The 24085-nt window shown below is 49.0% G+C and overlaps 1 protein-coding gene across 1 annotated transcript in view; it reads right to left on the bottom strand.

The window, feature by feature from the left end:
- Positions 1 to 5985: 5985 nt before the first annotated feature.
- ATP6V0A4 (ATPase H+ transporting V0 subunit a4) overlaps positions 5986 to 24085 on the bottom strand; it is a gene marked incomplete at both ends in the record, with an annotated part of 48176 nt that continues 30076 nt past the window's right edge. Inside the window, 7 exons of the mRNA XM_080701564.1 lie at positions 5986 to 6079; positions 8011 to 8182; positions 8864 to 8981; positions 10467 to 10592; positions 14194 to 14295; positions 18826 to 19039; positions 21499 to 21617. Of these exons, the coding sequence (XP_080557690.1) occupies positions 5986 to 6079; positions 8011 to 8182; positions 8864 to 8981; positions 10467 to 10592; positions 14194 to 14295; positions 18826 to 19039; positions 21499 to 21617 (945 nt within the window). The remainder of the gene's footprint in view (positions 6080 to 8010; positions 8183 to 8863; positions 8982 to 10466; positions 10593 to 14193; positions 14296 to 18825; positions 19040 to 21498; positions 21618 to 24085) is intronic.

Below are 24085 nucleotides of genomic sequence, written 5' to 3' on the forward strand. Positions count from 1 at the left end.
CGACGTTCCTTTACACCTCAAAATCACTCTAACTCAGAGGAAGAAATGAGCTTCCAAACTTCAGTTCTTCCAAAGGCCTTGCTGGTGTGGAGATAGTACCGGGCGACTCGCTCCAGCTCAAGCAGCAAGCGTGAGCCCTGCCAGCCCCGCTTGGTTCAGCGCTGGCCCCCGTACCATCCTTAAAGATGGTCAAGGCCCGGCGTCCAGGGAAGTGCCATGGGATGGAAGTGGAAGAGGCCGATGTACAAATCCCCACAGCAGGGAACGGCCTGTTCCTGCCTGTTAGGTTCTACGGGGTCTCCAAGGAGAGCCTTCAGTGGGGCGCCTGGAGGGCTGGGTGCTGCCTGACGGTCAGGACTTGCGCGTCACACCTGCAGGCCAAGGGATGGAGAGGACACTCCAACACGAGCCCAAAGTTGGTAGGCCTGCTAGGAAGTATTTTCTTAGTATCTTCTTGAGTCTTCAGCCAAAAGTTTCATAAAGAAGAACACAAAATATCTCAGAGATGGAGAGAAGAAACATGATCAAGAGACAGACCATGCGATCTTAACCCTGAAACACTGCAAAGGCTGAGGTGACGTCTGTTCTTTAGTTTCACAAGTCACTCTAAATCCAAAGGAAGGAAGGAAGAAAGGGAGGAAGGAAGGAAGGAAGGAAGGAAGGAAGGAAGGAAGGAAGGAAGGAAGGAAGGGTTAGGGGGGAAATGCTTCCTATACGTTACCATCATTTTCTAAAAAACTACACTGTGCGAAGGTTCGTGTCTTCTCTGATAAGCACAGCTAGGGAGTAAAGGGGACCAGAGCAACTCCAGATAATGGAGGAGAAACCTCAGAGGAGCCAGGGAGGAGGCCTAAGGGAAGGGGAGGTGAAGAGCATTTCATTCATGAAAATACTACCATCAACTGTGTATATATATGTGAATACACCAACATCACTCAGCGCTCTGTCTGGGGAGGGGGAGAGAGGGACGCGGTGGGGGGGGCAAGTGCTGTGTGCACCTATGTCACTGTCAACGTGATTTACATTATGATGTGAAACTAGATGCACCAATAAAAGCATATTAAAAAAACGGCACCACATGTGGAGCTGGGAGTGTAGCTGAGATAGGGCTCTTGCCTAGCATGCACAAAGCTCTGGGTTTCATTCCCAGCACCGCAAACAAAAACCAACAACAGGAAAGTAATGTATGATAGATTAGGAATTTACTCTGAAACTCAAAGGCGCAGATGAAATTCAAGCATTATTAATATAAATTCTAAAGTTGACTATTTGATGTGCTGAATTTTTTAGCCAGAAAAAAATTGGGTCTCTGTCGACTTTTTTAACTGGTGTGTGTGTGTGTGTGTGTGTGTGTGTGTGTGTGTGTGTTTCAATTTGCTTTACAATATCATCAATTAAAACGGGTGAAATGAGCCAGTTGTGGTGGTGTATACCTGTAATCCCAGTACTTGGGAGGCTGAGATAGGAGGAATGAAGGTTCAAGGCTAGCCTCAGCAACTTAGTGAGGCTCTCCAAACTTTGTGAGAACCTGTTTCAAAATTAAAAAAAAAAAAAAGCTGAGAGGTCGAATGCCACTGGGTTCCATCCCCAGTAACACCCTCCCACACATACACACACAAACAGAACGAAGCGTCCTGCTCCATCTGCCTTCAGCCTCCCTAATGAAGAAGCAGCGTGTGTTGAAGGTTGTTAACAGTCAACTCCCCGCCCCTGCCCCAAAGGCGCAGAGAAATAAATGCCTGCCCATCTGTGTGCCCGAATTTCTTACCTCAGTGTCCTTGGAAAGCTCTCGGATTCTGGGGCCTCTGGCTCCACCTCACTGTAGCGTCTTCCAGGGGAGGTAGACCACGGAGGCCCCAGGGCTTACAGACCTGCCTTCCCAAGGAGCCCATTGGGAGGCATCCCAGGCAAGTGAGTGACACCCCGGGCACACCCTCTTCTCAGCAGCCTCACCTGGGCCCTTTTTAAAGGAGACATTACCTTGCTTCTGGAGCAGAACCAAGCTGCCGAACACTGGAGGGAATTTTCTTTCTTTCTTTCTTTCTTTCTTTCTTTCTTTCTTTCTTTCTTCTTTCTTTCTTTTTTCTTTCTTTTTGGAAGGGTGTGCTGGGGATTGAACCCAGGGGCATTCTACCTGGGAGATACACCCTAACTCTCTTTTTTTAAAACAGGGTGTAAGTAGCTGAGGGTCATGTTAAGTTGCTGGCGCTGGCCTCGAACCTTTGATCCTCCTGTCTCAGTCTCCCAAGTACTGGGATCACAAGCCTGCGCACTGGAGAGAATTAACATGCTGTTCTCAGGGTCACTGGGGGATTTCTGAAAGAGATCCAGGCCAGGCGTGTAAACCCAGCATTCAGGAGGCTGAGACAGGAGGATTGCGGCTCGCAGCCAGCCTCAGCTACTTAGTGAGGCCCTTTGCAACTCAGTGAGACCCTGTTTCAAAATAAAGAATAAAAAATAGGGCAAGGGGTGTAGCTGGGAGGTAGAATGCCCCTGGGTTCCATCCCCAGACCTTAAAAAAAAAAAGAATGAAAGAAAGAAGGAAGGAAGGAAAGGGGAGGGAAGGAAAGGAAAGAAGAAAGAAAGAAAAGAAAGAAAGAAAGAAAGAAAGAAAGAAAGAAAGAAAGAAAGAAAGAAAGAAAGAAAGAGAGAGAGAGAAAAAGATCCAGGCAAGGGACAGAGGGGAGCTCGGCCCTTGCCAGCCTTTACCCTGGCCATCACTGTTTAGGATTGACAGGCGAGCGGTTAGAGACCATCTAAGCATGGCGGCAGAGGTCATGGTCTTCCCATGGCGGCACACACAGCCACATACGTGCTGACTGCTCCTTCCAGCCAGCCATTGGCTGCGCATCTCCTCCTTGCCCGGCTGTGCACCTCCCTTTCTCCCACCCAGAGAGGAGAGCATCATCCCCCCTTTGGCAATGAGGGGAACAACTTCTTGTCTCGCCTAACAATACAGAGGATAAACTGTCAGAGCTGGAACTCAAATGTAATCTCCAGCTCCCATTCTTTTGCTCAACCTCATCAAAAAATATTTATTTTTTTTAATATATATATGTTTTTTATTGGTGCATTGTAGTCAAACATCACAATGGAATACAAGACTTGTGAGGATATACAAGCACACATCATCCAATTAGCCTTTATCCTATTCTCATCCCATTCCCTCCCCCTCCCTCGATCGCATGCTTGATTGGTGATTAACGTTCATACATTTGTTTATATACATCATGAGTTTTAAAGAGATTTCATCCTCCCCCATCCCATCCCCTCTTTGGTCACCTTAATTGCTCCTCTATAGGGTCCTTATTTCAACTAGATCTCCTCCTATTACCTATTTCTTCCTAGTTTTTGCATATTAGGGAAACATCAGGTTTTTTATTTTCTGTGATATTTCTCTGTGTATGCCGCATTGCAAGTTCTGATCCCACTCTTGACGGCCCCGGTACTGGCATGGCCACCTGGCAGACTCTGATCCCGGCCTCGCTGGCTCCAGCACTGGCCTTGCCTCATGGCAGGCCCCGATCCCGGCCTCACTGGCCCTGGCACCGGCCTCACCCCTCAGCAGGCTCTGATCCTGGCCTCAGAGGCCCCAGCACTGGCCTTGCCTCACAGCAGGCTCCAATCCCAGCTGGGGTCTCCGAGACTGGGATTGGAGCCTGCCAAGGGGTGAGGCCGGTGCTGGGGCCAGTGAGGCCGGGATCAGAGCCTGCCGTGAGGCAAGGCCAGTGCTGGGGCCTCCTAGGCCAGGATTGGAACCTGCCAAGGGGTTAGGCTGGTGTCATGGCCACTGAGGCTGGGATTGGAGCCTGCCATGAGGCAAGGCCGGTGCTGGGGCCTCCAAGGCTGGGATCGGAGCCTGCTGAGGGGTGAGGCTGGTGCCGGGGCCAGCGAGGCCGGAATCAGAGCCTGCTGAGGGGTTAGGCCGGTGCCGGGGCCAAACGAATATTTATTAAACACCTACTGTGTGCCTTAAGCTGGGCTGCACAAGTCACAACACTGAGATAGAAGGGGCCCAGAAGCTTCCTCGTGGTGGGAGCATGGCCACTTCCCTGAGCCCCTGTCAATCCCAGTGAGAGCTGACACACAGCATCCTGCCTGAGAGCTGCTTTTGAATTTAGTCAGCTCTTCCAGGACTTTTATTTTCTGATAATGAAAATTTAGAACAAAATAAGTGTGTACTTGGGAGGCTGAGAAGAGAGGATCACAGGTTCGAGGCCAGCACCAGAGATTTAGGGAGACTCTTAGCAACTTAACGAGACCCTGTTTCAAAGATTTTAAAAAAAAGGCCGGGGCTATACATTGGTGGTAAAATACCCCAGGGTTCAATCCCCAGTACTACAAAAATAAAATAAAAATAAAAATATCCTGTGGGAAAGTACTTTATAAATTGTATAGCATTCCAAAAATGTTATTTACACCTAATTCTACCAGTATAGTTACCATGGAGATTATAATTCACCTGCATTAAGGTCATTCAAACAATGCTGTCAGTAGAATGAATCTTAACAGGCTCTTGGGCTTTTGCCAGTCCAGGTGCTCAGAGAAATCCCTTCTGGGCCCAAGAATCTGGGGGTTCATGGGTAGGACTACCCAAAGCTCTCCTTCCGGGTGCAGCACTCTCCAGAACTTTCCGGAGCCGCCTCACCACCTTCTCCAGTTACTCCACTGCACGGCGCATTGATCGCGAACAATGATTTTATGTTGTCCCTCATTTCACAGGATTCAGCAATGCAGAAAATCACACCTCGAGGTGGCCCTCCCTCCCCACAGAAACATATCAGTTCTTCCGCATCAGGAGCGAGACTGCATGAGAAAGCCCCTAAGCCTGTAATGCTAAGCCTTAGACAAGGGGAGAGATGTTTGAGGAAAAGAAAATGAGAGAACAAAATAAACATGATGCTTCTCTGGGCTTAGTGGTGTAACCCCATCGCTCAGCGCTGGCTGCGAATGGCCGGTGCTAAATGTTATGGAATGATTTTGAATAAAGACATCTTAAGGGAAAAGCGAAGCCGGGCGTGGTGGCGCACACCTGTAACCCCAGGACTCGGGAGGCTGAGACAGGAGGACCACAGGTTTGAGGCCAGTGAGGGGTAACTCATTGAGATCTCCTTTCAAAAACTTTAAAAATTAAGCCAGATGTGATGGCGCACAGCTGTAATCCCAGTACTTGGGAGGTGGAGACAGAAGGATCAGAGGTTCGCAGTCAGTCTCTGTAATTTAACAAGGCCCTCAGCAACTTAATGAGACCCTGTTTCAAAACTAAAAATAGGGCTGCTGGTGTAGGTTCAATCTCCAGTACCACAATAAGAGGAGGGAAGGAGGGAGGGAAGAGAGAGAGAGAGAGAGAGAGAGAGAGAGAGAGAGAGAGAGAGAGAGAGAGAGGGAGGGAGGGGGAGAGGGAGAGGGAGAGGAGAGAGAGAAGAACAGAAAAGAAAAGAGAAAAGGAAAAGAAAAGCAAAGGTGAATGGCCTGGATGTTTGTTTTCTTGAATATATTTAAAATGTTACAAGAAGATACAGTTTTAGCCCACGTGGTGGCACACGTTTGTAATCCCTGCGCTTGGGAGGCTGACACAGGAGGATCACACAGGTTCAAAGCCAGCCTCAGCTACTTAGGCTCTTAGCAACTTAGTGAGACCCTGTTTCCAAATAAAATATAAAATAGGTCTGGGAGTATAGCCCGGAGGCAGAAAATCCCCTGGGTTCCACCCCCAGGCCCAGAAAAAAAAAGAAGATACGGTTTTAGCGTTCCCACTCATTTCCCATTCATTTTATTATTTGACAGTTCAGGCCCCACATGAAGTTGAAATAATTCACCACAGTAGTTCCTCTCTGATGTGGTTAAGTAATATCAAATCCCAAGGCTTATATCCAAACTAGACATAGCCTCATGCTTCTGGCTAGCCAAGAACAGTCGTCCGTTGACCGCCCTGCGGGGGCCGGTATCTCGGCACAGATGCTGCTCCCAGAGGCGAGGCTGTGGCTACTCCTCCGCCGTCCCATCCAGGATGTGCTTAAAGGAGAAGGGAGAAAACTTGTACCCGGCCCCGACGTAGAACTTGTTCTGGAACTCCACCCTGTCATTGGGAGGAAGGGAAAGAAGACAGGGGATCAGAGCCACAGGCTGGTGGCCGGCAGGTAGAACGTGTCGAGAATCAAGCGTGAGGTCAGAAAGGCCTGCCAGGGAGAGCGCAGGCCCCTGAGAGCCACCAGGGGAACCCTGACGGCTGATCAGGCCCTTCTCCAGCCTCCTTACCACCCTCCCCTGCCCTCCGCACCTCCTCCAGGCCTCACGGACACAGCACAGCAACTCTGCCCTGATCATGAACTGCCCCGGTCTCCATCACAAGCAAAGATGCTCAGGGTCACACACACTGTGCCAGCCCCACCTGCCCCTCAACGGTGGGGCCACGCTACTACGGAATAAGTAGCCTTGATCTCTTTTTGTTGTGATGGTGGCGGTGGGTGCTGGGAACTGAAGGCATTCTACCCTGAGCTACATCTCAGCCTTTCTATTTTTTAAATGTTTAAATATTTTAAATATTTTAAATATTTAAATATTTAAATATTTATTTATTTATTTATTTATTTTTGTGGTACTGGGGATTGAACCCAGAGCCATTATACCTCTAAGCTACACTCCCAGCCTTACTTTATTTTATTTTATTCCAATACTTGGGAGGCTGAGGCAGGAGGATGGTAGGTTTCAGGAGAGCCTCAATAAGTAGGGAGACTTTCTCAGAAAACTAGCAAGAGTTTCCCTGTGTTGAGGCTGTCCTGAAACCTGCCATCCTCCTGCCTCAGCCTCCTAAGTACTGGGATTACAGGTGTGCACCACCATGCCCAGCTGGATCTCTATTTTTGTGTGTGTGTGGGTCTGGGGATGGAACCCAGGGGCACTCGGCCTCCAAGCTACACCCCCTGCCCTATTTTTTTATTCTTTATTTTAAAACAGGGTCTCACTGAGTTGCAGAGGGCCTAAGTAGCTGAGGCTGTCCGTGAACCGCGATCCTCCTGTCTCAGCCTCCCAAATGCCGGGATTACAAGCGTGCACCATGCCCGGCTTGGATCTCTATTTTTATGACTTATATTCTTTTTTCTTTTTTTGCGGTCCTGGGGATGGAACCCAGGAGCATTCTACCTCCAAGCTACATCCCCCCCAGCTCTATTTTTTATTCTTTATTTTGAAACAGCATCTCACTGAGTTGCAAAGGGCCTCACTAAGTAGCTGAGGCTGTCCGCAAACTGCGATCCTCCTGTCTCAGCCTCCCGAATGCGGGGATTACAAGCGTGCGCCACGCCCGGCTTATAACTTACATTCTAAATATCGCGTGAGGTCACTTATGTTGTATAATGTTGCAGGACTCACACCCTTAGTGGCCTGGAGGGAGATGATTCTGTCATGCAGGCAGAAGGTACAGAAAAGATCCCCACTCAAGGTGTACGTCTAGAGACTCAGGGCAGCAACCATGAAGGAAGGGCGGGAGGGCGGGCCCTCATGTCTAAGCTGAGGATCTGAGTGGCCTGAGGGCATGCCCAGCACCCTCCGCAGGCCAGCCAGTAGTCTCTGGCTGTATCTGCGAATGTCAAGGGCTTCCTGTGGGCACCTGCCTTGGGGGGGGCCCTCTTTCTGTTTCCACTTCATGTATGTATTTATGTATCCAATGTATATGTATATATGTAAACATATATCATTTAATATTATACCACCGAGCTGGGTGTGGTGGCACAGGCCTGCATTCCCACTACCTGGGAGGCTGAGACAGAAGGATCATAGGCTGGAGGCTGGCCTCAGCAATTTAACAAGGCCCCAAACAACTTAGTGAGATCCTATTTGAAAATGAAAAATAAAATGTGGTTGGGGGTGTAGGTCCGAGGTAGAATGCCTCTGGGTTCAATCCAGGTTAGAAAAAGGTAACATAAGCTGCTGACACTGCAAAGCAGTGAGCCCCGTCAGCTAGCCCACAGCCTGCCCTCTCGCCCCGGCTGGTGCTGGACGAGCTCTTACCAGTGCAGCCGCAGGGCGTGCAGGAAAGCAGAGAGGCCCTCCATGATCAGGAGGATGGCCACCGTCAGGACAGCGAACGCGGCGAAAATGATGAAGACCCCGGCGATTCCGACCCAGCCCTGCTGGCTGAGGCCCATGTTCATCACCATGCTCCAGAGCACCTCGGACAGTTCTGCGAGACGCAGGAGAAACCGTCTCAACCCCGCCGTCTACCTTGCGAGCGCAGGCTATTTTATACCATCGTCTGAAGTCCGCCAACTCCTCCCCAAGATGGAGGCGTCGGCGTGGTGTGTGGCGGACTGAATATGTGCGCCCCCCATGTTCAGATGCGGAAACCCTCACACCCAGTGTGATCGTATTTGGACATCGGGCCTTTGGAGGTGATTAGAGTTAGACGAGCTCATGAGAAGCCCCCATGATGGGCTCAGTGGCCTCCTGAGAAGAGGCACCCGCGAGCTTGCGGTCTCTCTCTCCCTGCCTTGTGCAGCCGTATCGATTAAGTGGCCAGATGTGAGGTAGGAAGAGGGCCCTCCCTGAAGCCCGACCACACTCATCTTGTACTTCGAGCTCCAGAACTAGAAGAAAACACATCTCAGCGGCTCGAGCCTCTAGTCTACGACACTGTGTTATGGCAGTGAAGCTAAGACGTGATTCTATTCACATAAACTCAAACACATAGAAAACTACGCTAAATCGCTTCAGGAATCATAAGAACACGGTCAGATATATCAAAACAGCCATTTTTCCAGCAAAGGCACCACAAATAACCCAGAGGCGGTGCTTCTGTCGACAAGGACATAGCATCTGTTCCCCAGGGAGACGGGGCTGTGCCCGGGACGGGCTGCTCACTCACGTGCGTGGGCCAGGCTGAGGGCCCAGAGCCGGAGGTACGAGGCCGTGTTGGAAATGCAGCCCAGGCAATACTCGATGGTGTGGATGGCCTGGTGGACGAAGACGTCTCCGAAGTTGAACTGAAAGGGAATTTTTAAAATCTTATTTCACTACGTACTTTCTTCTTTTTTATTTTTTCTATTTGGGACATTAAAAATCCTTTTTTCACTTTTTAGATGTTTTGCCTGATGGAATCATTGTCCACATGTATGGGTGAGTATGATACGTCAGCAGGTGCATACGATAGGTACTGATCAAGTCAGGGTAATCAGGTCTTCCATCTCCTTACAATTTCCTTCTTTGGAGCCTTTAAGCCCCTCTCTATCACCCGTCCACGTGAAAGGTGTTACGAATGATACGCAGGCGAATAAGATATGGCTTTGCTGTTAAGAAACTTCCAGAGAAACCCAGGGAAAGAAATATGAATATGCTTGAGGAAAAATAATTCACAGCACACAGTAGGATGTGGTGTGTGTGTGGTGACATTTCCCAACAATAGCTGGGGAAAAAGCTAAGAGAAGAAGCCAGGTTGGATTGCAGGCTTCAACTTAGCAAGACTCTATTTCAAAAATAAAAATAAAAAAGGGCTGGAGGTATATCTGTCTCAGAAGTAGAATATCTCTGGGTTCAATCCCCCCACCCCCGCAGAAAAAGTTGGATGGGTTGGCTAGGCATCTAGAAAATTCCATCAGGTTCCACAGAGGCGCTAATGCGGTAGCCACTCTCTATCATGGGTCACTCTCGGTTCCTCGAGTCTTGTGGGGGGAATTTGCTATGAGTCACATTCTTCATTAAGTCCAAGTGGCTATCCATTCTCTTAAGTAGAGACTAAATTAATAGCACAAATGGAGCCATTTGCAGCCTCCCCGGCCCCTGTGGGCCTGTGCCCCAATCCAGAACAGGCACCAGCCAGGACCACGGCTGACTTTCATCACCCCAGACAGGCGGCCACGGTCCTGAGGCGGCCACGTGGGGCGGGACAGGAAGAGAACCGTGCACGGGTTCACACGGGAGTCCGGGAAGGGCCAAAGACAGGGGCCCCAAGTCCAGACGGGGCGGTGCAGGCAGAAGAAGGAGGCTTCGGCAGTCATTGGTATTAAAGTCGGGGAAGAGGACTGGCAGTCAAGAATTCACGTTTACTTTAGTTATCTCAGGTAAATACGGCTCCGCCCGCCGTCCTTGAGGGGCACTGCTGGGACAAAGGGCAGTAAATGCGGCCGACTCTGAGGGCTGTGGTCTGAGCCGGGGGCCTCAGCAGCGTAGGATCCTCCAGACTGGGGATGCTACCCACCCGCTCTTACGAGTGCAGTGGGACTTGGCTGAAACACCCCCAGCCTGGCTGGCAAATAGCTGCCCTCATCCTCTCGGATACTCTGTGCGTGGGACTTCCCAGCCTCTTGGGACTCGGGAGCCACAGGCGGAGGCCAGCAGGGCTCCGAGACCCTCCCAGCTCCACGGCTACGTCCACTGGCTACGTCCACTCAGATCGGGCACCCACGCTCAGTGACTGTTGAGACCACACCCCTCGCAGAATCTATACAAACTGGGAAAGGTTTCCAAGATACCTCCTCCTCCTCGTCATGGTCACCCTGAGCACCGTGGCCACCTGCAGGACTCCTCTGGCCAGAAGGGCTGTGGCCACCATCTTCGATGTCCCCTGTGGCATTTTCTTGGATCCTGTGTGACTGCAGCTGTCAGAAAATAAGGAAACAAAGAGAGGACTAAAGCCACCCTTGGAAGTGCAACAATACTTTTTAAAATAAAGGCACTCAACAAACGCCAGCTACTAATTTTTATTTATTTATTTATTTATTTATTTTTGCGGTACTGGGGATGGAACCCAGGTGCATTCTACCTCCGAAGGACCATTTCTGTTTGTTTTAGATTTTGAAACAGGGTCTCACTGAGTCGCAGAGGGCCTCACTCAGAAGCCGAGGCTGTCCGCGAACCTCCGGTCTCTGCCTCCCGAACACTGGGATTACAAGCGCGCGCCACCACGCCCGGCTCCAGCTATTCATTTAAATTCTATCTCAGCTTTCAAAATGGCCATCTCAAGCCGGGCGTGGTGGCGCGCGCTTGTAATCCCAGTGTTCGGGAGGCTGAGACAGCAGGATCGCACAGGTTCGAAGCCAGCCTCAGCTACTTAGTGAGGCTCTCAGCAACTCAGTGAGACCCTGTTTCCAAATAAAATATAAAATAGGTGTGGGAGTGTAGCCCGGAGGTAGAAAGCCTCTGGGTTCCACCCCCAGTACCACCAAAAAAAAAAAAAAAAGAAAGAAAGAAAAAAAAATGGCCATCTCAGCTGAGTGTAATGGCACCCGCTGTGCTTGTAATTCCAGCACTTGGGAGGCTGAGGTAAGAGGATCGCAGGTTCATGGTCAGTCTCAGCTACTTAGTGAGGTCCTCCTCCATTTAGTGAGACCTTGTTTCAAAATCAAGAATAAAAAATAGGGCTAGGAGTATAGCTCGGAGGTAGAACACCCCTGAGTTCAATCCCTAGTACTGCAAAAACCAAAATGACAACTTATATAAGCATTATTTTACAGAGAAGCAAACTAGCACTGGGAGATATGTCCGGCTGGGTGTGGTGACACAGGCCTGCAATTCCAGTACTTGGGAGCTGAGACAAGAGTTCGAGAATAACCTCAGCAAGGAGTGAAACTCTCGTCAACCTAGCAAGATCCCGTTTCAGAACAAAAAAATAACCAGGCGTGGTGGCGCACGCTTGTGATCCCCGCACTTGGAAGGCTGAGACAGGAGGATCGCGCAGGTTCGAAGCCAGCCTCAGCTACTTAGTGAGGCTCTCAGCAACTTAGTGAGACTCTGTTTCCAAATAAAATATAAAATAGGGATGGGAGTATAGCCCGGAGGTAGAAAGCCCCTGGGTTCCACCCCCAGTACCACCAATAAACAAACAATCAAACAAACAAACAAATAAACAAATAAATAGGACCGGGGCTATAGCTTGGAGATAGAAGGTCCTGGGTTTAATCAGCAATATCATTTTAAAAAAGAAAAGAAAGAAAGGAAAAGAAAAGAAAGTGAACTGTATCCATGATCACACAGCTAGTAGGGCTAGTAAGGGATGGAGTCAGGATTTAAACCCAGGTCATCTGATCCCAGATCAGGTCATGTTCTCCTGAGGCTCCAGAACGGCCTTCACAGAGAGCTACACACGTGCCAAGGGCCTTCCTACTGTTGAAAGGAACACATGCCGCCAGAGGTCATCAGTGGTCACTTTGAAAAGCCTGTGATTTGAACAGCCAGACTTGTATGGGCAACGTTAACAATGAGGGATTAGTAAGTTTTCCAGCACAAACACTGTGTGTAGCATTAAAAACATCACTTTAGGCCGGGCGTGGTGGCGCACGCTTGTCATCCCAGCATTCGGGAGGCTGAGACAGGAGGATCGCGGTTCGCGGACAGCCTCAGCTACTGAGTGAGGCCCTTTGCAACTCAGTGAGACCCGGTTTTTTTTAAAAAAAAAAAAATCACTTTAGAAAAATAGCTTCGAAAAATTCAAGGGAAAATAAACTCTCGGTTCTGTCACTGTGCAGGTCGGTCTGGTTTCAGCCTGAAGTTTGGATGCAACATGCATTGAGTGTGCCTTATCTAAAATGCTTGCCACTGGAAATAGTTCAGATTTCTTTCTTTTTTTATTTCTTCTTCTTTTTTTTTATTTTGAGATATTTGCATGAACACAAGGAAATGTCTCAGGGATGAGACCCAAGTCCAAAGACAAAATTCATCTGTTTCACCAATATATTCACCAATATACACCTGATTCTTGTAGCTGGATGGTAATTTCATGAGATTTTTACCGTGTCTTTGCTTTGCGTGTACCCCGTGACCCCGTGACCCCGTGAGGTCGGGCGTGGCTTCCTCCACCTGTGGTTCACGTTGGAGCGGGATAAGTCCTGGAGCGTTTCTGATTTGGGATTTTCAGAGTAGGGATGCTCAACCTGTCTTTCTTGCAAGTCACTATGAAACCGCTTAGTGTTTCACAGCCCGACTTTTCCTAGCATGATTTCATAGGCATTAAAATATCTTTACCTTTCTTTCCTCAGCAGATCTACAACTAATACTCACAGAGCTCTGAGCAAGGGTAGAATTGGAAGTCCGCACGCCATGTGTTTAAATATTTAAAACGTAAAAATTAAATCAACTAACTCTTAAATAAAATATGTTCCATCCTCCTGGTTTGATAAAAAAAAAATAAAAACAAAACACCTCACAAGAACTTGGAGGGCCTGTGCGGCGCTGTGGATCTGAGTCTTGCCTTCGTGTTCTTATGAGGTGGCCACAACCCCCGTTCACCAGCCCAGTCTGTCCCCATCGATTAAGCAACTTGTCTTTGCTTTGTCTTTCTCGTTCAGATCCCACATGAATTCTCTTGGAGGTCAGTATCCAACACAGACGTGAGAAGCGGAGAATTTAATCTGAAAATACCTAAAACCACTTGAACATACGTGATCGCAGGGCATGACACTTAATCCTTCTCACTAATGGCGAAAGCAGAGGGTAATCTCCCACCGTCTGGGAGCCACAGCTAGCCCCCCACGCCCCCGGCGAGGGGTTAACCTGCCGAAATCCCCATTCGCTTCAGGCTGAGATGTTGGACTCTTTTTCACTCCCTGGGGAAATGGGAGGCTCAAAAGAGCGGGTTAGACAAAAGGGGGACCTGGGCTTAAAAGGCATTTGGCAACAGGAGGAAATCACCAACGAATAAGAACAGACTTATTTTAATTTGTTTACCGTCTAGTTCCCTGACGCGATCTGCAACAGAATGTAGTAGTCTTTCTTACAAGTTTGGAACACTGATCAAACCAACATTTTAAAAAATATATTGTTGTTATTACAGAGATGGTCTCTAAATTGCCAGGGTTGTCCTCAAACTTAGGATCCTCCTGCCTCAGCCTCCCAAATTGCTGGGATTATAGGCAGGTACCACGGTACCCCCTAGGGACACTTAATATTCATTTAAAAATTAAAAACGATAGTAATATACCCCTATACTCAACTAAGGAAACACACGTGTTCAGTCTCTTATAAACCATCAACTAGAACTAGACAGCACACACGCTCCCTGAGTAGTTATTTTTTGGGGGGCAGCTAAGGTTTAATGTGTTTGGAAATAAGAGGATTTTTATACTGGAAAAAGGAAGGCCCAGGTGTGAAAGGAAGGAAACACTTAAGACAGGTCAGTTCCCAACGCCCCCACGCTCTTCAGGTTCCCTCTGAACCCCAGACTCCCCTTCCCAGGAAAGCGAGTGAGCCGAAACTCGGCCTTACCTGGGACCTCCGATGCTGGGCTCTAAGAATGAACGGCTTGATCAGAAGCATCCACGGCACAGAAATCAAAGCCAGAATAACGAGGAACATCTGGACTTCTTCCTGCAAGAGCAAAAGTGTGGGCACTGTGAGTTCTGACCCCTGACCCTTGCCCCGCCCCGGGGTGACCTGGCCACTCACACACCAAGCAGCACTTACACGACGGCTCCCACACCCCCAGCTCCTCGCCCCATAAAAAGCCCCTGGCCTGAAGGAGACCAGCTCTTGACTCTCGTGGACGCTCTCCCCGGTCAGACGCCTCCTTCCAGGTTTTATTCCCAAACAAAATTTGCTCCCTGCTGTCGGGCCGTGTTTCCTTTGCCCCCGTTTTCCCCAACAAAAAGGATGAAAGCCGTCAGGATGAAGGAGCCACGAGTCATTCGTCCATGACCAAAATGGTGCATGGGTTGTTTTAGTAGATCTAAGATCCACTGAACGTCTTCTATGAAGATCTAAGGTATTCGGGGCCTGTCCACCTTCACGGCTGGAAGACTGCTACCACTGATAGAGAAAGGTCAGCCCCGAGGTACCCACTGCCCAGTACAGGGGGAATTCTATCTCTTTCCTTCTTATTTTCCAGCCCTTTGATACACTCATACTGCATGCGAGCATCCCTTACAACCAGAAGCCCTGGAGGGAGACGCCGAAGAGGCGGTGTCCTTCTCCCTCACCGCCTTAACCCTGCTCCACCGGCAGTCACCCTGGCTCCGGACGAACATCTCACTACCAGAGCCACTTGGTGGTCAGCAAAAGTCCTGGGTCACTTGAAGTCACATGGTTCCATCAGTGATTTCTTATTTCCAGTGCTAGAAAGTATCTGAGCTTTTTCTTTTCTTTTCTTTCCTATGTGGTACTGGGGACTGAACCCAGGGATGCTTTACCACTGAGCTACACCCCCAGAATTTTTAATTTTTTTTTTTTTGAAACAGTGTCTCACTAAATTCGTAAGGCTGGCCTCAAGCCTGCTATTCTCCAGTCTCAGCCTCCCAAGTACATGCTGGGCTTCCAAGCTGAGACAGGAGGATTGCAGGTTTGAAGACAGCCTCAGCAAGTAGTGAGACGCTCATCAACCTAGCAAGGCCCTGTTTCCAAATAAAAATAAAATAAGGCTGGGGGTGTGGCTCGGAGGTAGAATGTCTCTGGGTTAAATCTCCAGTACCAGAAAGAAAGAAAAAGAAAGAGAAAAGCAAGCAAGCTAGGTGTGATGATGCACTCCTGAAATCCCAGTACTTGTGAGGCTGAGACAGGAGGCTCACAGGTTCGAGGCCAGCCTCAGCAACCTAGCGAGACCCTCAAGAGCCTAGTGAGACCTCATTTCAAAACAAAAATAAAAAGGGCTGGGAATGGATGTAGCGTGGAGGTAGAACACCCCTGGGTTCAATCCCTAGCGCCACAAAATGAAAGATAAAAAAATAAATGCAAAAAAAGCAAGAAAGGGAGCAAGCGAGGCCGGGCATGGTGCTCTACAGCACCTTGTAACCCCAGAACATGGCGCCTGGGACAAGAGGGATGCAGGTTCCCGGCAAGCCCCAGCAACTCAGTGAGACCCTGCTACACAATAAAAAATCTAAAAAGGGCTAGGAGTGTAGCCTGGAGGTAGAATGCCCTTGGGGTCAATCCCTAGAAACATACCCAGACACAAGAGAGAGAGGGAGGGAGGGAGGGAGGGAGGGAGGGAGAGAAGAGAACTAGAGTTCCCAGCACCCGCACTGACTTCACATGCGGCGTCCGCTGCAGCTGCCATGGTTCTGAAGGTCCCCTCCGCAGCCAGGCAGCGTGGTCCTCCGGCCTCTGCTGAGGCCTGGCGAGGTCCGTCCACCACCCGCTCTGTGCTTCCTCTGCTGCCCTCAGGCCCCACCTCCCCCGCCCCGGCCCCCAATTCTGAGGACAGCTGTGTCGCCGCCATGGTCAGAAGAACCAGGCCACCTCCCACGCCGGGTCCTGGCCTGGAAAGGTGCTCAGAGGAAGAGAAAAAGCGGTCCTCGAGCTTTGCATCTCTTCAGCCGTGTACTTCTGAAACCACTCGGACAATTTATTACCATAGTGGAAACAAGATTTACCCCGATAGCAGCGGGAACGCTTTATCTGTTCCATCTTGCTCCAGAGAGGGAAGGAGGGTCCCGTGACCTGTGCCGAACCGGCCGTCCTCGCCTCTGCCCACCCGGTGACCTGCCTGCCATCGGTCTGTTTTTATAACAAGGCTTTTCCTCTGATGATGTACAAAGCGCCAGAAGGGTGTGCGCATGCGTGCACACGAGTTGCTGGCCTTGCTTAATATTCAAAGCCGGGCAGAGCTGGGCAGGGACCTTAGCAACTCACATCGCCTCCTCCAGCTGCATGACCCCGCGATGAGGTTATGGAAACTTCTAACTGTCCAGATAATTAATCTTCATACGAGGGTGTGGGGGAAACAGCCAGCAACCAGTAGCATTTTTGAATTAAGAAATAAAAGGTTGGAAAAGTAAATCTCAGTGCATTTTTCAGATTAAGGGAGAATTCGGTCTTTACAAAGTGGTTTAACACATGAAATATTTGGTGGGCCTGAGTCCCCCGCCTGAAAGAATAGGCTTGTTTGGGAAACGCAAATAGGCTTTCATAAATGAACCTCGAAATACATTCCCGTCGGGCCAGCGTTCTGGGGGTGACTCGGGGTCGTGTCTATGTTTAGCACAGTCAGGCAGGACACCAAGCAAGGCTGTCAGGAACGAGCCCGTGACCCGAGGAGGAGCGTCCTGTGAGCTGGGCCCGCCAGCCTGAGCGGTTGCTGGCAGAGGGCGGGCACACTGCAGGGCCGCCTGGCACCGTGAAACTCAGATGGAGCCGCCTCCGGGAACTTGGAAGAGCAGCGGGTCCTCCTCAGGTAGACCTGCCCTTCAACCTGATTATTGTTGGGAGGGGCCAGAGGAATAGAGTGATGTGTGTAACCAAAGGATTCCTCACTGCGTCCTTTTTTCTTATATCCAATTCTGATGGGGCATTTGTGTTTTTTCAAAATAAAATACATTCCGCCCTCTGCATTTGCCAAGTTCTACACCTGTGGATTCAACCAACCACAGATCAAAAATATTTGAAAAAAGAAACCAGGCATGGTGGTACACACCTACAACCTGGGACTTGGGAAGCTGAGAAAGAGGATCACAAGTTCAAGGCCAGCCTCAGCAACTTAGTGAGATCTTGCTTCCAAATGAAAAGTAAAATAGGGCTGGGAGTGTGGTTCAGAGGAAGAATGCCCCTGGGCTCAATCCTCAGTTTAAAAAAAAAATTTGAAGAAAAGCCAGGCATGGTGGCGCATGCTTCTAACCCCAGGACTTGGAAGGCTGAGACAGGAGGATCGCACAGGTTCGAAGCCAGCCTCAGCTACTTAGTGAGGCTCTCAGCAACTTAGTGAGACCCTGTTTCCAAATAAAAAATATAAAATAGGTCTGGGAGTGTAGCCCAGAGGCAGAAAGCCTCTGGGTTTCATCCCCAGCACCACAAAAAAAAGAAAATAATAAAATAATAAAAAATTGAAGAAAGAAGATAAGACTGCTTATGTAGCATTTATATTTTCAGTATGGTAAGTAACTAGAGATGACTTAAAGCACACAGGAGGATGTGCGTAGGTTACAAGCAGATTTCACAGCATTCTGCGGAAGGGACTTGAGCATCCATGGTTCTGGCACCAGGCATGGTTCGGGCATCAGGGGGCCTGGTACTCACCCCCATGGATACAGAAGGACACTGCGTTAAGCTGAAAGAAGTGGGAGAGATCAGAGTGGCAAAAAAAGCTCTACCATTGGGACATCCTGTCCACGAAAGAAGGGGAGAAAGTGAAGGGGGAAATCTCAGGCCGGCCCTGGGACTCCCAGGACAGCACAAGCCCGGAGATCCTTTCCAGAAGCCCACTCCCCGTGTGAGCAGAGCCGTGCCTCCGGGCGCCATTTCAGTTTTCTTTCTTGTGGACCTTAGCTAGAGTTGGCTTTGCGAACAAAAGATTGTTCATCTCTCTCTCTCTCTCTCTCTCTCTCTCTCTCTCTCTCTCTCTCTCTCTGCCACCGTGTGTGTGTGTGTGTGTGTGTGTGTGTGTGTGTGTGTGTGTGTTAACCCAGAGGCGTTTTACCTCCAAGCTACACCCTCAGCCTTCTTTATTTTTTGTGTGTGTGAAACTGGGGATGGAACCCAAGGGCATTCTACCTCCAAGCTATACCCCAGGCCTAATTTTTATTTTTTAGTTTGAACCAGGGTCTCACTAAGTACCCGAGGCTAGCCATGAACCTGCGATCCTCCTGTCTCAGCCTCCCAAGTACTGGCATTACAAGCATGCGCCACCACACCCGGCTGCCCTATTTTATTTTTGAAGAAGGATTTTACCAAGCTGCTAAGGCTGACCTCAAACCCGCGATCCTCCCATCTCAGCCTCCCAAGTACTAGGATTACAGGTATGCACCACCACGCCCAGCTTAATAAGAACCTTTTAAAGCTGAAGAACTTAACACCCTTCCCTGGGTACTGAGATGACTCCGTCTTATAAATAACCATTCCCTGCAACAGGATAGAAGAGAGAGAGATTTGGCACGATCGAGTGGATGAAAGAATTTTCTGAAGCAGGAATACCTGGTGATCGTACAGGGGGGCGTTGGAAGAGTCGCTGGAGAACAGGAACATGTTGATGAAGTGGATGAGGATGCTCGGGGCCTCCTGGGACGAGCTGGCATCGTACTTGCACCACTTGAAAATGATCATGAAAACCAGGTACCCGAACAGGCACAGGATAAAGATCATCTCCGGAATGAACTGCAGGACAATGTTGAGAGTTCTCCTGAAGTATCTGAGAGTGGAAAACACCAAAGGAACCTTCAGGCTTCAGTGTTCTCCCCAAAGCACGACACTTTTTTTTCCTGACACACAGAGGGATGGGACAGAAGAGAAGGGACCGGTCTCAGCAACTGAGTGAGATTTGCAGCAACTTAGGGAGACCCTGTTTCAAAATTTAAAAAATAAAAGGGGCTGGGGATGGAGCTCAGGGGTAGAATGCCTCCTAAGTTCAACCCCCAGTATCAAAAAATTAAATAAAGTAGAAAAAGGAGATACTGGAAAGTGTTTTGCACGAAACTTCAGAGAGAACCTGGTTCCAGAAGGTAATAGTTAAATCAAACGTCCCAGTCATGAAGAGAGGGGGCGATGTGGCCCAGCTGTGCGCTGCAGGCCGTGCCTCCGTGCGCACAGGCAAAGTCCAAGGGCACGACGGGGGCTCAGCAATTACTGGACCACAGGCCAATTCAAGCCTATCACTCGTTTTTTTTTTTTTTTTTTTTTTTTTTTTGGTGCATTATATTCACACAACTTATTGGGGTAAAAAACTTGTGTGTACAAACATGTACTCATCGCTGATTTAACCCCTACCCAAATCCCACCCCATTCCCTCCCCGTCCCTCCCTCCCTTGCTTGGCTTAGTGATTGACTTCGATATGTTTAAGTACATTGTGAGCTTTATCACTCGTTTTTAGACTGCCTGAAAGTTAAGAATAATGTTAACATTTTTTAAAGGTGGTAAGGGAAGACAAAAGACTAACTCTTCTTCATGATGACAATAATTACATGAAACTGAGACCTCCGCGCACGTGAGTTTAGAACACAGGCATGTTGTCCCTTTCCGTACTGTCCACGGCTGCTCTCTTAACCGTGACGCTGGAAAGGGCAGGCTGGGATGTTCACTCTCTGACCTGTTTCCAAGAAGGGGTGTGCGTTCCTGCTCTCAGATGCAGAGCGTGACAGGGCCAGGAGGAGGCTCCCGGGAGAGTGTGAGACGGCCGCTCAGCCGGGATGGCTGGCCCAGCACCTTCCTTCATGCCAAGCACGTGGCTCTTTCAAGGAGGCAACAGAAGCAGGTGCTTCTAGCCTGTCACTCAATACTCTGGTGCTCCTAGGGAACCTCTCTGGCCTCTCCAGTCGAGGTCGCCACGAGACTGGCTCTTGCCGACAAAATGGGACAGACACGGCATTTGTCACTTGTGGGAAGGATTTCTTTCTTTCTTTCCTTTTATTCTTTTATTTATTTATTTATTTATTTATTTTTTTGTCCTGGGGATTCTATCTCTGATCTACATCCCCAACCCAAGTTTTTAAAATTCATTTTTTCTTTTTCTTTTTTTTTTTTGCAGTACTAGGAATTGAACCCAGGGGCATTCTACATCCGAGCTACACCCCCAGCCCTATTTTTTATTCTTTATTTTAAAACAGGGTCTCACTAAGTTGCAGAGGGCCTCACTAAGTAGCTCAGGTGGGCTGTGAACCTAGATCCTCCTGTCTTAGCCTCCCAAGTACTGGGATTACAAGTGTGCACCACTACACCCAGCTGGGCAGGAGCTTTCAATCAATGAGTGGCCAGCCACTCTCCTGCCCGGCAACTGGCAGGCCCCAGGTGGCAGCTGCCCATCGGCCCAGCCCCTAGTACTAGGAAAATAGGAGTGGAGACCTGGCGTGCCCAAGATGGACACGTGTTGTGGTCTTAAACCACTGAGACTTGAAAGTTGTCTGTTCCCAATAAGCATCGTCCCACTTCGTGTGTGTGTGTGTGTGTGTGTGTGTGTGTGTGTGTGTGTGTGTATGTGTGTGTGTGTGTGTGTGTGTGTGTGTGTGTGTGTGTGTGTTTCTGGAGACCAAGCCCAGGAGCATTCTACCTCTGAGCTATGCCCCCAGCCCTATTTTATTTGGAATCAGGATCTCATCAAATTGCAGAGGGCCCCACTAAGTTGCTGAGGCTAGCTCTGAACCTGCGATCCTCCTGTATTAGCCTCTCAAGTACTGGGATTACACGCATGCACCACCTCGCCCCACCCCAGCCCTTTCTACTTTTTATTTTGAAATAGTCTCACTAAGTTGCTGAGGCTGGCCTTGAACCTGAGCTCCTCCTGTCTCAGTGCACACTTCCTTTTGACAGATTCTACTCAGCAGAACAGGGGCGGGTGCCTGTGCCCAGCCAACCAGCTTGTCCCGGCTCAAGCCAAGGTGCACAGGAAGCACTGCCTGGTCAAATATCAAGTTGCCAGAAGAAATGGAGGGAGGGTCCTCCTGCCTGACTTTTCCCTGTCTTGTCATCCTCCTGCCTCAGACTCCTGAGTAGCTGGAATTCTAGACATGCACCATCCCACCCAGCTCCAATTCCCCTCCCTTTCCTTCCCTTTCTGTGATACTGGAGACTGAATCCTAGGGTGTTCTACTTCTGAGCTACAACTCCAGCCCTATTTTTTTCCTTTATTTTGAAATGGGGTCTCACGGGAAACTCACATGTGATTGAAGAGGCTGAGGACCACACCGAAAACCATCTGGACGATCCCCAGGATCACGGACATCTTCATTTTATACGAGTTCAGGAACGTGAGTTTGTTTGAGGCCAGGTTCCAAATCTGGGTAAGAAACAGGACGCGAATCACATGAGGGAGCCCAGGCGTTCTTCTGGGGCCGGGCCCCACAGTCTGCGAGGCATGCACTCTGGGAATCTAGCATCCCGAAGGCCCAGCCAACACGAAAAATGTTTCCAGTTAAGAACCAGGCGTCCACCAAGCTCCTTTATCTCATTTGGTCCGAACAAGCACTCTCCGGGGTAGCTGTAAAACCTCCTGTTTTAGAGATGGTGAATTTCTCATGGTCTCAGGAAGATGAAGTCATTTATATACCTTAAAGAAATAATGCAGGGGCAGTTCACCCACAGAGGCTTCCATCTGCTGAGGGCTCTGAGCGCTAGGGCCATTAGTACCTCTACTCTACAGGGAAGGAAGCAGACGCCAAGACGGGAACTCGCTGGAAATCACAGAGCAAGTAAATAGAGAAGTCCACACTGAAGCCCAGGCGGTCTGGGCATCCCAGGACATGGCTCATAACCACAGTGTGTCCACGGACGACCCACGACTTACAAATGTCGGAAGGCCTCTCAGCTGGAATGAAGGACAAACATTTTGTGATTTGATTCGCAAAGAGATGCTGAACACAGTAAATACACTGAGGAAATTTACTTCATGCAAAAGCAAAACCCTTCATTAATACCTATGACACAAGGACTAACTTGTAACCACCTCTGAGAAACGGTCATGGGAACAGGGGACAAGGAAGCAACTCCTGCTTTTCCTGATGATAATTTGTACTATGCATGTTTTATCATATGTCTATATACAGATTGTGTGTGTGTGTGTGTGTGTGTGTGTGTGTGTGTGTGTGTGTTGCGTTACTAGGGATAAAACCCAGGGGCCTTCTACCTCTGAGTGACACCGTCAGTCCTATTTAGGGGGAAGTACTGAGGTTTGAACCCAGGGGCATTCTACTTCTGAACTATACCCCCAGTCCTATTTTTTATTTTTCATTTAAAACAGGGTCTCAGTAAGTTGCAGAGGGCCTCACTAAGTAGCTGAGGCTGTCTGCGAACCTGCAAGCCTTTGTCTCAGCCTCCGCAGTACTGGAATTACAGGTGTGTACCACCATGCCCGGCTCTATTTATTTTATTTTTAATTTTGAAGCAGGGTTTTGCTAAGTTGAGGAGGGCCTCACTAAATAGCTGAGGCTGGCTTCAAAACTGTGATTCTCCTGTCTCAGCCTCCCAAGTATTGGGATTACAGGTGTGTGCCACCATGCCCAGCTCTCATATGTATGTATTATTTTATGGTTAAAAATGCCAGGCACTTTCTTTTCTCTGATCTATCTTTCTTTCTTTCTTTCTTTCTTTTTGTGATGCTGGAAATAAAACTCAGGACCCCCCACAGTCTCAGCCTGACACCCTAAATTTTCAAAATTCTAAATGTTAGGCGTGGGCTGTGAAGGAAGACAGGATGGTAGGAATGACACACTTCCCCGCCAAGGCGATGGATCAGACCCCAATGTCATCGTCCTCTGTGCTCCTGCGCAGCCCGCCCACTGATCAGGCATTCCTCTGACCAGGGATAAAGCCTTCTGATCTATGAAAATAATAACCCACATTTGTTTTTAATACTTTGTCGTTAAAAAAAAAAAAAAGCCAGGCATGACGCTTGTAATCTCAGTACTTGAGAGGCTGAGACAGGAAGATCTCGGGCTCACAGCCAGCCTCAGCAACCTCCCGAGGGGCTCGGCAACTCAGGGAGGCCCTGTTTCCAAATAAAAAATACTTTAGGGCTAGGGGTTCAGTCCTAGTACCACACACACGACAACAACAAGTAGTTTTCAAAGATTTTACCCCTTTTGATAAAACGTATAATGCAAATGCTCTTAAGTGGGTTTGTTTGTTTGTTTGTTTGTTTATTTATTTATTTGGTGGTACTGGAAATTGAACCCAGGGGCACTCAACCTCCAAGCCCTATTTTTATTTATTTATTTATTTATTTATTTATTTATTTATGTGGTGCTGGGGGTGGAACCCAGAGGTATTGTACCCCCAAGCTACACCCCTAGCCCTATTTTTTTTTCTTTATTTTGAAACAGGGTCTTGCTAGGTTGATGACAGTCTCACACTTACTGAGGCTGTCCTCAAACCTGAGGTCCTCCTGTCTTGACCTCCCAAGTACTGGGATTACAGATGTGTGCCACTATACCTGGCCTGAGTGGGAAATATAATGTTTTCTGTTTCTCCAGGGGCAGAAAGATGTTAAGTTAGTGGAAGAACACTGAAGACGAGACGACCACAGTGAAAGGGTCAGTCCGAGGACCACTTTTAGGGCCAGTGTGTTTACTCTCAACACCGGCAAACCCACACCCTGACCTCGGGTTCTCTCCCACCCAGAGAGAGCTGAGAAAATGTACTTATGTGCAGCCTTCGCCAGCGCGGGAACTAGAAGGCTCTTATTCATCTGGGGCACAAGGCTGCCCCCTGGTGGCGAGATGTTGGGCCACCACGTACTTGGCTTTATGA

The sequence above is a fragment of the Muscardinus avellanarius genome (assembly GCF_963383645.1).
Source record: "Muscardinus avellanarius genome assembly, chromosome: 9".
Classification (NCBI taxonomy): domain Eukaryota; kingdom Metazoa; phylum Chordata; class Mammalia; order Rodentia; family Gliridae; genus Muscardinus; species Muscardinus avellanarius.